At 38.8% G+C, this 13460-nt stretch overlaps 1 protein-coding gene across 2 annotated transcripts; it reads left to right on the top strand.

Annotated features, from left to right (window-relative positions):
• Positions 1-896: 896 nt before the first annotated feature.
• LOC137169622 (solute carrier family 23 member 1-like) lies at positions 897-9210 on the top strand. 2 transcript variants are annotated; one of them, XM_067572896.1, is made up of 12 exons: positions 897-1028; positions 1518-1664; positions 1980-2137; positions 3986-4145; positions 4379-4560; positions 5432-5552; positions 5752-5908; positions 6121-6374; positions 6517-6681; positions 6777-6885; positions 7073-7168; positions 7361-9210. In XM_067572896.1, exons 1-12 carry the CDS (start codon positions 981-983, stop codon positions 7615-7617), a joined length of 1854 nt encoding a protein of 617 aa, XP_067428997.1. In that variant the 5' UTR covers positions 897-980; the 3' UTR covers positions 7618-9210. The 2 variants fall into 2 exon arrangements, with proteins under 2 accessions (XP_067428997.1, XP_067428996.1); XM_067572895.1 differs by having other exon boundaries at positions 1515-1664.
• Positions 9211-13460: the final 4250 nt, after the last annotated feature.

Below are 13460 nucleotides of genomic sequence, written 5' to 3'. Positions count from 1 at the left end.
CTGGGTTACTATGACCTGACATCAAACACCACTCTGAAGTCAAGTGATGAGGAGGGGAAGCATTACAATTGACCCTGTGGCTGTCCCATAATTAAGATCCTTTCTGCAAAAACACTGGAGAGCCTCATCATAATGTGTTTGCATATGACAGTCTCCCAAGATGCTGTGCTCCGCTTGCCTTAACACATTTGTCAGCATCACAAAAAGAGATCATATCAACTCTCCACACTCTCTCTCCCCCCCTCTGAGTGAGGGAAGCGTCCTCTCTTTGAAGGCCTAAATCTCTTCTAATCTAAATCTAATTATCATCCCAATTTTGTCGTGTCAACTGATTGTGAGACTTTGAGGTAAGCACTAAATGCACACACCATGATCAAAAACCTAATTAAGCTGAAACTGTCAACGTTCTCTCCAAGGCGTTTGGTTTAGAGAATTCCTTTTCTCAACATAAGTGGAGAACATTTTTAAAAGTACGCAGCTTGCTCTTGAGAAGGAGAAGACTTTTCCAAACTTGCACCCATTAAGAAAACTATGTATCCAACCACCCACCTATTTATCTATCTATCCTTACCGACTTGTGAGTATTGCTTAGGATGACTATATGTTTTTATCAAATATAAATACTCTGTGTTTAAAGTGCGTCAAAGAACTTAATCTTCTCTCTTCTATGAGAACCGATAAGTGGCCATGAAACATGTAATAACAATTGCTCAAATAAATTGTGAGTCCCTCCCTAACAGGAAAGTCCAAATTGTGTGTGTCCAAAAGAGTGAACAACATATAAGGTATGTGTAACTCATTAATTAGGTGGCTGAGCTTTGTTCTGAGATTAAAGCAGCTGTAAAATGATAACAAAGACTGACCATGTAAAGATGTAGGCGCACTAGATGGTGAAGCTCCTTTTCTTTCTGCCTGCCCAGTTGTCCGTTTTGCTCATTATTTTCAAGTGTCTCCAATTTTTTATTCATACTGGAGTTGTAATGGATCCAGTAAAGGAAATGAATGGCCTTGACAATCTTGCTTTTGAGGTGAGTACAATGACTTATTCATGTCAGCTATAACATATATGGGCATATAAAGATATTCTTTTTTAACACAGTCAGCATCACTTTGCTTTTAATTTCATATTGTGTTAAATAGTAAGGACTGCACTACATTGAGTTCTGATCAATCTAAAGGTTTGGACAAGTGGGAGTACTTGAGGTTGAAAATTTCAACCTGAAATTTTTTTTAAGCTCACACAGCAGCTCAAAATATGTTACATGTTTTAATCAGAGTGGCAAAGCTTTATGTTTTTCCATTTATTTGCTTTACATAGTGGCTTTCCATATTTAAAACCAATACTCTTAATAATGCATTGTGTCTAAAAATGTGTAGAATAACATACTATTAAACTTACATTCACTGTAGATGTGAACTTGTATTAAAAATAATATGAGAACAAGTTATTACATTAGTGTGTCTTTGTCTCTATCTGTGAATTTATATGGTTTTTTTTTATCTGCATTTGTCAGCAGCCGAATGAACAAGTTACTGATCAACCTGGGGAAAATGTGGTTAAAACTCATGGAGGCACCTGTGAAGTGGAGGAAGACAGAAATAAACCAACCTATTGTGTAACTGATGTTCCTCCCTGGTACCTTTGTATTTTCCTGGCAATTCAGGTGGGTGTGTTTAGACCTGAGTATTATTTAGATTTTATTGACTGGTTTTTATATTTGAGGCAAGATCTCTTTGAATGTCAGTTTCCTGGTTGTTGTGACTGATGAAATGTTAAATGTATATAATGGTTGTAACATGGCAATAGTATATATTGTTTTTTCAACAATTCTAAATGTAATCCTTCTTTGCTTTATATCAACCCAAAGAGGGGAGATGACATACCATATATACAGAATAGTCCAGCATTCCTGAAATGTTGTGTTGTTATCCACACCATCAATTCTTCACTGTCATCATCTCTCCTCTCTCCTCTGCAGCATTACTTGACAGCATTCGGTGGGATTATCGCCATCCCTCTCATTTTAGCGGAGGGGCTGTGTCTGCAGCACGACAGCCTGACTCAGAGTTACCTCATTAACACCATATTCTTCGTCGCTGGTCTGTGCACAGTTCTGCAGGTCACATTCGGTGTCAGGTTAGACTGATGCTCCGAGTTCAATCCACCATTCACCATCCTGTATGGCAGTATTGTTATGATGAATCATGCTTTCATAGTACATTTGGTCAGACTCAAATTGAGACTCTTTATCAGTTGGTTAGTGGTACAGTCACTATACTTTTACTATCTAACTCCTGAATCGTGAAATTGTAAAAGTTTCACTAAAACAATGTTATCATAGTAATAGTGAATTACAGTAAATGACTAGGTGTAATGGGAGAGTTTGCTCACAGTACTGAATTATTGCCCAACTTTATAGTCCCTGTATGATTCAGTCTCACCGCTCTGTGTTCACCAAAAAACATCCGATAAACCCACATGCTGCTTGCTTAGCACTCAATGATAGAGAGGGTCTCAAAATGAAATGATTTGTGCTACAACAATTCATTTCAGTTATTTATTTAACTTTAAGTGGAAACTTGATTTATTGACCCCTGAAAACTATTTACCCATTTATATGTTTATGTTCTCATGTACTTATTGTTTGTGGTTGCTGTTTAATTTAATTTAATTTAATTTAATTTAATTTAATTTAATTTAATTTAATTTAATTTAATTTAATTTAATTTAATTTCTAAGGTCTTTCTGCATTATAGATTGTGTTGTGGCAATTTTACAATTTCACTCTGACAAAGTGAAATGAGACAAATTTATTAATGGTCAGAGCTCAAAGTTAGATTGTAGTACGCACACAGATGAAAAACTGTCAACACTCTTCTCACTCGTCAAGGCTGCTTCTTCCTGTAAACATCTTTATCTGGTTTTGCTTCTATCTAAGGTACTGTGGCAATGTTGCTACACCATTTTAGCCTTGGCCTTTCAAAACAGTTAACAATTAGCAAATCCTCTGCTGACACTCCCAAGGACCAAGATATCTTTTGTCTTACACATTCCACAAACCCTTCAGTGACAGTTATAGTACTTTAGTGTGTTATCAAAGGTTATCTCAGATTAGGTTGATGATACATGAAAAACAAAGATTAATTTCATTACATGGGCAATAAAGATATTTATATGTGTAGTATAATTGTAATGCTCTATTGCTGTTCCTAATGCTGTTGTAATATAATAATTAACTTCTTGAAAAAAACAACTAATCTAACTGATAGCGAGTGATATTAACGACTAGTAAAGATAATTATAAAAATAATCAGCTAATGGCCAAGATATGTTTCTCAAGAGTTGGTTGAGACTGAAATACAGTTTAAAGGAGAGAGAATATATGGGTTTACATTTGTCTGGTAAACAGAAATACAACTCTAACAGAATGCTAATGTTGTTCTATATCCGCTGGATGTGTAAATAGGCAAGTGTTTGCTAAGGCGTTAGCCACTCTGAGGAGATGTCAGGGCAGCGTGTATGTTAGCTCGTTTTGCATGCACTAAAGTCGCTAAGTCTGCAAAATCTTATTACAATATTTAGTTAACTGGAACTAATTGATTTGTCTCTTTCTTTGGATACTGTTTGATACATAATTCTACTGTTTATATTTTTACCTTGTAGAAGAATAAGGACACTAACAGCCACATTTAGCTCTTGCACATATAATTTTGGCTAACAGTTACTGTTTTGTGTCCTGAAACCTAATTTACAGGTTTTACAGGAAACTTAATTTAGTTGAATTGTGAAATTTAATACAAATAAAAACAAAAACAAAAATGTCGATCAAATACCAGCTAACCTTGCATACTGTTCTGTGCAGTCTTATGCATCACAAGACAGTGTATCCTTTAGTGGCTTTGTTTTGGATAGCCAAAATTTTCATGAAATGGTTTGTCTTTTTTGTCTGACAGGGTTATTTTATCTTTCTGTCACACTATATAGGCTTCCCATACTACAGGGCGGCACATTTGCCCTAGTGACACCTGCCATGGCCATGCTGTCCTCGCCAGAGTGGAAGTGCCCAGCTTGGACCCAGAACGCCAGTCTGGTCAACACCTCCTCGCCTCTCTTCATAGAGGTGTGGCAGACCCGCATGACAACAGTGAGCCAACACAAACACTGCATTTACAGCTTTTGATAAAAGTATACCAATGAAGTCAGGGGGAAAAGAAAATATAATAGCACTTTTGTGGAGCTCATGATTAATTCAGGGATCTCAAGTGGTTTCTGCTCCGGGAAGTAGCCAATCATGTTGGTTTGTTGTCTATCACTCAGCCAAAGACAGAGTGGTGACATTAATGTTAATGATCTTGGTTATTGTGTTCCTGTCCACAGCTGCAGGGCTCTATCATGGTGGCATCTCTCCTCCAGGTCCTGGTTGGATTCTCTGGCCTCATCGGCTTCCTCATGCGCTTCATTGGCCCTTTAACCATTGCCCCCACGATCTCTCTCATAGGCCTGTCACTGTATGATTCAGCCGGAGTCAAGGCTGGCAGTCACTGGGGCATCTCTGCTATGTACGTAACCACTCACTGTCATGGTTGTCACATCCTGCCAGGACATTCTGTTTGTGTTTACCTTTACTTCCTGTGTTTTCCCGCCTTTGTTGCGTGTCTTGTTTCACTCAACTGTGTTCAGTTTGTAATCAGACCCTATGTATTTTAAGTCCAGTTTTCAGTTCAGTCTTTGTCGAGTCGTCTGTTATGTTAAGTCTGTCCTGTAGGTTTGCGCTGTTCTGTTCTGGGATTCTGTTCTGCTCCACTCATCCTGCTCTGTTCATCCTGCTCCGTTCATCCTGCTCTGCTCATCCTGCTCTGTTCATCCTGCTCCGTTCATCCTGCTCTGCTCATCCTGCTCTGTTCGTTCTGCTCCACTCATCCTGCTCCACTCCTCCTGCTCCGTTCATCCTGCTCTGCTCATCCTGCTCCGTTCATCCTGCTCCGTTCATCCTGCTCCACTCATCCTGCTCCACTCATCCTGCTCCACTCATCCTGCTCTGTTCGTTCTGCTCCACTCATCCTGCTCTGCTCATCCTGCTCTGCTCAAATAAAGACGGTTTATTTGAGCAGCAGTCCTGCTTCTGGTCTCTGCATTTGGGTCCACCTGCTCTACACCAAATGACAATGGTGAATGCCTCTTTGCCCAGCTGGAAGTGAAATGTTTTTACTGTGTGAACCAGCAGTATTGTACTGACCTTGTTCTTCAAGAAGTCAAAGTCTGATATTGCATTCATTACTAAATTCTGCCTTTTATAGCTGTAGTCTGTAAGCTCTGTTGAAATTTAGCATAACAAGCCAGTTTTTCAACTGTTTTTACTGGTCTTTTGTTTCAAGTCTTTCTCTAATTCACGTATCAGTATGCTACTGACAGATCTTCTGATACTCACAGGACCACAGTGCTGATCATCCTGTTCTCACAGTACCTCCGACACATACCAATCCCTGTTCCTGCATACAGCAAAGACAAGAAACTGCACACCTCAAAAATCTTTATCTTCCAGATAATGCCTGTATGTCCACTGGAACTCTTTATAATACACTCCACTTAGATATTGAAAGCTACATTAATGCATGTTAGTCCTGTTTTAGACTAAATACTCTGTGTTATTCATGGAAATTACATATAAATTTAAGTTATACTCCATATTTGAATTATTTCATGGTAACAAGTAAATATTGACACTGATACTAACATTAGATATTGATTAGATTCTGCTGGGCATATCGGTCTCATGGTTAGTGTGCTACCTCCTCACCATCTATGATGTCCTACCATTTGATCCAGCTGAGTATGGCCACCTGGCTCGTACTGATGTGAAGGGAGATGTGGTGAGTCGGGCTCCCTGGTTCACACTTCCTTATCCAGGTAAGTTCACATGAATACTGTCAACACACCTGTTGTTCTTTAATTCCTTATTATTATTATTCTCTTATGTTTAATACATCAGTCAAAAGTCATATCACTACCGACAGGAAGATACATGAAAGCAAGAGGGGAGAACATTTTGAACACTGCTGAAAGTACTTAGATGTTTTTTATAGACTATTGAATTATGATCATATTGACTTCACATTCAGGTCAGTGGGGTATGCCAACTGTGAGCCTGGCATGTGTGTTTGGCATTATGGCTGGAATAATATGCTCCATGGCAGAGTCTGTGGGCGACTACTATGCATGTGCCAGGCTGTCAGGGGCCCCTCCTCCCCCAAAGCACGCCATCAACCGAGGAATTGGTATCGAAGGGATCGGCTGTGTGTTGGCAGGGGCCTTTGGCACCGGCAATGGCACTACCTCATATAGTGAAAATGTAGCCGCCCTAGGTATAACTAAGGTAATGTATAACTAAATGTCCTTACTCCAGTATTTAACATCCATTTCACTGATAAATGATATTGATATGATTTTAATATTATGCACAAAGTACTTTTATTGTGATTCTAAAATTACACAATATGGTGTTTGTGTGACAACAGGTGGGTAGTCGAACAGTGATTCTACTAAGTGGAGTTTTTATGATTTTGATGGGGATGCTGGGTAAAATTGGAGCCATCTTCTCAACCATCCCCACCCCTGTGATTGGAGGGATGTTTCTGATCATGTTTGGAGTCATTACCGCCGCCGGAATTTCCAATTTGCAGGTACACAGCAGAAGTAAAGTTTTAAAAGTCCGACAGATGTACAGTGTCGCTCTTAGCGGTGTTACTCCTCAGAATTTTGACATCTCATTTTGTAGTCAACAGATATGAATTCCTCCAGGAATATCTTTGTTTTTGGTTTCTCCATGTTTTCTGCACTCGTCATTCCAAACTGGATCATGAAGAATCCTGATTACTTAGTGACAGGTATGATGGACACACAAGAAAGGAAACTACCTTTTGCTGATATGAAAGTATTCAGTTTTTCATTTTTGAAAACTGCACTGTGATACGTAACGCTTGCATTCCCTCTTATGAGCTGATATTAGACAGCAGGATCAATATCTATCTAATATCCACTTCCCCCCCCCCCCCTCTCTTGTCTATGGCTCAGGTGTGACAGAGCTGGACCAAGTGTTGCAGATATTGTTGACCACTCATATGTTTGTTGGAGGGTTCCTTGGCTTCTTCCTTGACAACACAATTCCTGGTAAGCTCACGTGAGAGGTTAAATATCAAAATACAATGCACATGGTAGCTGTAGCAGGTTATTGGTATACCATTTGTTTCTGCTTTATTGTTCCTCAGAATACTTTTATCATTATGTAAGTTACATGTTAATATATAGAAAGGTGTGTTTTACTCCTCTCTTCTAAAGCTCTTTCTAATATCACTGTTATAGGCACTAAACGTGAGCGTGGCCTGTTAGCCTTCGACAAAGTGCATCTTGAAAACTCTAGCAGCGTCTTGAGAGCTGAAGATGTATACGACCTTCCCTTTGGCATCACTTCTTACCTCTCATCTCAATCCTGGGTTCGTTACATCCCTTTCTGCCCATGGAGGGGGCAGAAATCTCAGTACGAGTCTAACGAGAACGATATGTCCCAGGGCCAGGACAGAGAGCGTCTGCCTGATAACGTAACAGAATGTGCTCTATAAGACCACACTTCTCAGGGCACTCTATCTCTAGCTTTGACTTCTTGTTATTTCTCTAAATTGAAACACTTTCTATTGTTGCACTGATTGTAAGTTGCTATGCATTACAGCATAAGTTATATAATATAAATGCACTTTCTCAGCTTTTGTTTGATTTTTTTTTTTTTTTTTTTTGATGTACACCAAATAACTACTGCTATTTTATATTTTCACCATGTGAGCCTGTTTACAGAAAGAAATAAAGTGTGGACTGTAGCTCTCTCATGCTGTCAACACCAATTAAAAGAGAACTAAACGATCAAAGTGTTACTAAATCCCACCATTACTCAGAATCTTTCCTATAACTCACAGCAGGTCACGCAGAGACAGGCAACTAGAATAACATGCCCTTTGCTCTCTTTCAAATGAAAGTGAGTCTAGCCTGTGGATAAATTTATTATCACAGAGCCCTATCTTCACACACACATACAGGCGGCGGCTTAAAAACCAGCATCAACCCTTGAGCTGCTATTGTGTTTCCTTTTGCAAAAGCAAACAGATAACACATCTCGTCAATCATTCTCTTTCTCTCCCGTGCCTTTATCTCTTTCTGTATTCATTTCCTCTGTCTAGTCAACTTTGAGAGGCAGGTGGTGTACGGTGCCATGTTTTGATCTGTGGAGTTTTTTCCTCCAATGGTCAATGATTGACTGCCCATCCTAATGTGATTACAGGATAGTACAATGGCTTGGACCACCAAGTGTAATTTACATGTCAAAATCTCACCTTTTCTTTTCTGTAGCTGTGCCGAGAACACATTACAGAATATTAAATTTTGTAAATTGGTGTAAGTTGGTACTCTGGGAGAGGATTTTTGCGCAGTGATCTACTATAAGGTTTTATGTAACACTGCAGTGATCTGCATTTCAGTGGGAAATGATAATGATAACTCAGAAATTCGATTCTCATCAGGGAAGACTTCAAACTTACCAGCATCATATTTTTTTTCTGTCTAAGACTTCAGGCTTGAGGAATTGCTTTTATTTTCTCTCTTTCAAATCTACATTATCTCATATATTCTCCCAGCTTCCAGGCACTTTATTCAATTCAATTCAATTCAATAAATCATTATTGTCCCCGGAGGGTAATTCTGGTGCAGCATAAATAACATGGGGACAACATATAGAAACAACAAAAACACTATCAACAACAAGTAAAAGTAAGCCTCAAGTTTACAACATGCAATGAGTAAAAAAAGTGAAGGTGGTGGAATGTGCAAAGTGCAACAATAAAAGGCCGCCAATAGTTTATGGTTAATGGCAGCTCCTTAGGAAAGAGGGATCCTTGAGCTCTGGAGCTCCTGAGCCTAGGGACCCTATACCTCCGCCTAGAGGGCAGAAGGTGGAACTTCTAGTGCAAGGAGGCCAGGATGGAGGTGGCCTTTCTGACCACGTGTCTGTTGTACAGAGCAGATAGACTGAGCTGGAACGCCCTTGTGATCTTAGAGCAGGTGTTCACCACTCTCTGTAGCTTTGTGTTACTTTGCACCTTAAGGTTCCCAAACCAGCAGATCGGGACAAAAGTTCAAATGAATTCAATAAAGATCTATAAAAATGAGTCATAACCGTTAAGCTTTCCCAGTAAAAACAGTCTTTGTTGTGCTCTGGAGTGGATGGTATTATCCTCCCCTTTCAGTTTGTCATCAATTATTGTGCCCAGGTGTTTGAAGATATTAACAATTTCAACTGTGTTGTCTGCTATGACAGTCTGAGATGGAGTGGGTGGGGTTTTTTATGTTGAGATCTATTTGTTAGCTCTTGAAAGCTTTCAAATACCCAAGTTTATCTTTCTGACATACAGTAAATATTAGCGCAAATGGAGTTAGGAGAACGGGGCGAGAGACTAACAGAAAGAAACGAGAGAGAGAGAGAGATTGTGTATTCATGACTAGTAGATGGGGGACTAGTAGATGCAGGGAAATGTGATGGATTGCTCTAAACACTCCTCCTGATTCATTCATTCAAACACAAACAGGGTTAAGAAAAAAAATATCCAAACGAATGCACACATAAATAAATATATGCAAGCTGATTTAATTTGAGGTACCCAGATTCATTCAGATGAAAAGTGTAATCTAGATGGATATGTAGGCAGCTATAGTGCCCTCATATTCCCTCTCTGCATTGTGGGCTGGAATTACAATATTAAAGGCTATTTTTCAAGCATCACAGGACAAAAAAGTATTTTTCTGAATTTAACCCAACGCTGACCTCCAAGGAAGGCCTGAAGGCAATCATATCCCAGTTATCACCAGCAATATTTAATGCCTTTACACCATGCTAAGTGCAAATACATCAACAGGAAGGATGCATTTAGATGTTACATATTTCATTTCAAAATTTGACCTGACATTTTTACAACATGTTTCTGCACACATCCTGGGAATATTGATGAATGAATATTGAATATTTATGAATATCCTATTCCAACCTCTATTCAGTATAGGAGTTCTGGTGATATACTGCAGGAAAAAACGGTGTAATACCCTCACGCAGCAACAACATGTGACAATAACAATAGTACATATCATAATATAAGTCAGGTTAAGCCTTGAGCTCCTTTAGTGGGCCATAAGAGTCCTTTCATTTCATGAGCTCAGTGACATATATATCTGATATTTCAGTGCTCGGAAATATTGGATGAATCAGCACATTAAGGTGACACTGGATAGCTACCTCCCCCCCCCCCCACTTGAACCACCCTTGACATTACTGTTTAACTGCTAGATGTGAAGATATATTGTTAAAAACACATGATAGCAAGGTAAATGTTGTCTTATATATATATATGTATATATATAATATATGTATAATATATATATATATACACACACACACACACACACACACACACATATATATATATATATATATATATATATATATATATATATAGCTTTATTGCTGACATAAGGAGCAAACCACCATGTCATACTCATTGTACTGTGTGTTGGATTTTACTTTCCAGGTAAAACTGGTTCTGACACTGTTTTGGAAAACTGGTTGGAATATTAATGTACATCGTCCCTTAATTCAGCTTTCATTTTTTTAAATTTTCATTTATTTTAGCCTTTTATCCTCTGCTGTTATTTCAATAATGGGATTAAAGTCATCTACACATACAGTAAAGCACGTTAAACTGCACTAACTGTATGTGTATAACTGAAGATGTTAATAACGATTGATTTATTGGTTGGATGTTGCCTAGTAACATCGCAGACACTAAGTTGAGTGATGTTTCATTGTCCTTACCTCCAGCTAAAGATGCTGCATCTGTGGCTCCGACCACGTAACCAAAAATAAAGCTGTTACCTCCCCGACCAGTGCTCTGCCAGTGATGAGAGCTACTAAATGTGGTAGATTTCCAGAAAGCTAAAGTACAGCTTGTTTATAGAATACACCAACTATGTGCTTTATCAAATATACAAAGCAACATTATTGTATTCTGCATCTGCATTTGTTCTGTTTTGCCTCTTCATGTAGCAGCAACTATAATTGTAGCACTGTTTGCTCCAGCCTCAGGGCACTTTTACTCTAAAATAAATCTACTACAATGACAGAAAAGTGCATATAGAAAAACGCACAAATACACATGTGAATGAAAGAGCTCAGCAGGTTGCAACTGGTAAAAGTGATCTGTAATGAGAGCGCTGCTGGGTGCTGAGAGATAGATTGAAATATTCATAATGCTGCAGTCTCTCATCATGATTTCTCTCCGTCTCCTTTACTCTTTCATCAACATGCCTGTCTCTCCCCTGGTCGTCTCGTACCACATCAACCACGATCGGGAATTAGACCGCTGTTACAGACACCAAAGCAATCAGGTCCATACATACACAGCGAGTAAGCTCTCCAAACCGATAGGATAAAACAAATCCAGAGCAGAGGTTGTTAGCATTTTTCCCAGGTCAGTTGGATAACTCTCTCCCTGCCCCTGCATCATCACAGTTATGTCCCATTGGTGTTCATTAACAAAGCTGGACAAGAAATGAAGACAGCCCACTTTAAGGCAGAGTTCATTCCGAAATGAAAACTCTCATTGTACTCATTAGTACTCTGCAGCATCTGCCTTATCTGAAACAAGAGGGATTTTGTAATCCCTGATTCGTCAAAAGAACTGAGACTTTTTAAACTGCTTTGTTTCCATACATGCAGGGTTCTGAAAATAAGCCAATTGTATGTCAAAGATCAGGGATTGCACTCGTAATGAAGCTCAAATCCTGACAGCGAATTTTCTAGGGAACTGCTCTAAATTATACTGCATTCTGCTCCTTGCCGGTCAGCGGCATGGTGTAATATTTCATTTGAACACTGAAGGGAGCTACAGGCTAAACTTTGGTTTTGAGTCTGGACATGAGACAATGTAGTCTCAATAAATGTGTTAATAAGCTCTTATCACGAATCAGCTGAAAGGAGCTTCTTGCATTCTTGTGAAGATGAAGATGTTTCTACACTGCAGCAGTGTTACAAACCGATTAAAATAATATGTCATTTAGCTCATCTGCAGCACAAGAATCAGAGAGAGACATGAACTATACAGTCTTTCTTTAGTTTGTCTGTGGTTTATTGGTTTATAATAGTGTGTAGGGTCAAGTAGGGTGGGAGTCACACTAAATTGAAAATATTGTAGCAGCTTTGGACTTATCCCATCATTTAGTAATAGAGTAAACTCTGCATACACAACAGTCCTAAAAGGACACAACGGTTTTTAGTTGTGTTATTTAACCTGCTAACAGAGTGCACTGGCCTCAGAAGTTGATCTACATCACAAATCATATACGCTGGTATCATACATCATTTTATCATAGGCTGCCAGTGGTTGACAGTATAGTGAGAGAGTATAGGGTTATTGAGGATGAGGCATGAGAGTGATACTGAGGCACTTAAGAAGATGATAAATTTAAAAAGCCTTTAATACTTCATGTCATAGTTAGTCATAGTTAAAAAAATGACCATGCGTTTTAGCCATTAAGGCCGTCATCAGGGCTGCTTCCTTTAAATGTGGGTAAATAGTCACATGATCAGTATGGACAAGTAGTGGTCACATAATTAATGTAGACAGGTAAAATCACATGACAGACACAAGGAAACCTCACATCTAAACATTTACATAATATCAAGGCAAAAAAAAAACAGCAATAAACTAACAATATATATAAAAACATCAACATTTTTAAGTTTTCAGTACAAACAAGCGAAACAGCTCATGACACTGTTCAAAGAACCAAGATCCCTCAATCAAAGACAATTATAGAAAAGGAGAGAAGTCAAGTTCCCCATTCAAACCAGGATATTGTGTAGCTTTCAATGTATAGATTCAAAACGATTCTCTTTGTAAGAGAAGTGAAAGAGTCTGTTTCAATGGTCAAAAGAAGTTCCTTTGAGCAAAGCACTTAACACCCATCTGCTCCTGTGGAGCAACTCAGTGGTCACAGCTGGATAGCTGGTGTAAATAGCCTACATGTCACTGTGAAATAAATAAATGAATGAAATCATCCTGGTGCAAGATTCATCAGCTCAGGGAGTAACATGCATTACTTCCTGGGCTAACACTGTGCATAAATCAATCATATCCATTTGAACACAATACCAGGAGCCGTATTCACAAACGTTCTGACAATATTGTTCCTAACTGAGCCTAAACATTTCCAGCGAGAAGTCCTAGCTTAGGAGTGATTACGGAAAATTCTCAGAGCAACTCTGAGCGAGGAAGGAACAGAAACTTTTACCTTATTGAGGTGTGGTTGACCCCGTATGACACCTTTTTTAAAAGGTGTGACTGATTGATCGAAAAAGAAAAAAATAAAG

The sequence above is a fragment of the Thunnus thynnus genome, chromosome 18, assembly GCF_963924715.1.
Source record: "Thunnus thynnus chromosome 18, fThuThy2.1, whole genome shotgun sequence".
In the NCBI taxonomy this organism is placed as follows: Eukaryota; Metazoa; Chordata; class Actinopteri; order Scombriformes; family Scombridae; genus Thunnus; species Thunnus thynnus.
Note: the sequence above shows the minus strand (reverse complement) of the source record. Positions and strands in the feature narration are given on the sequence as shown.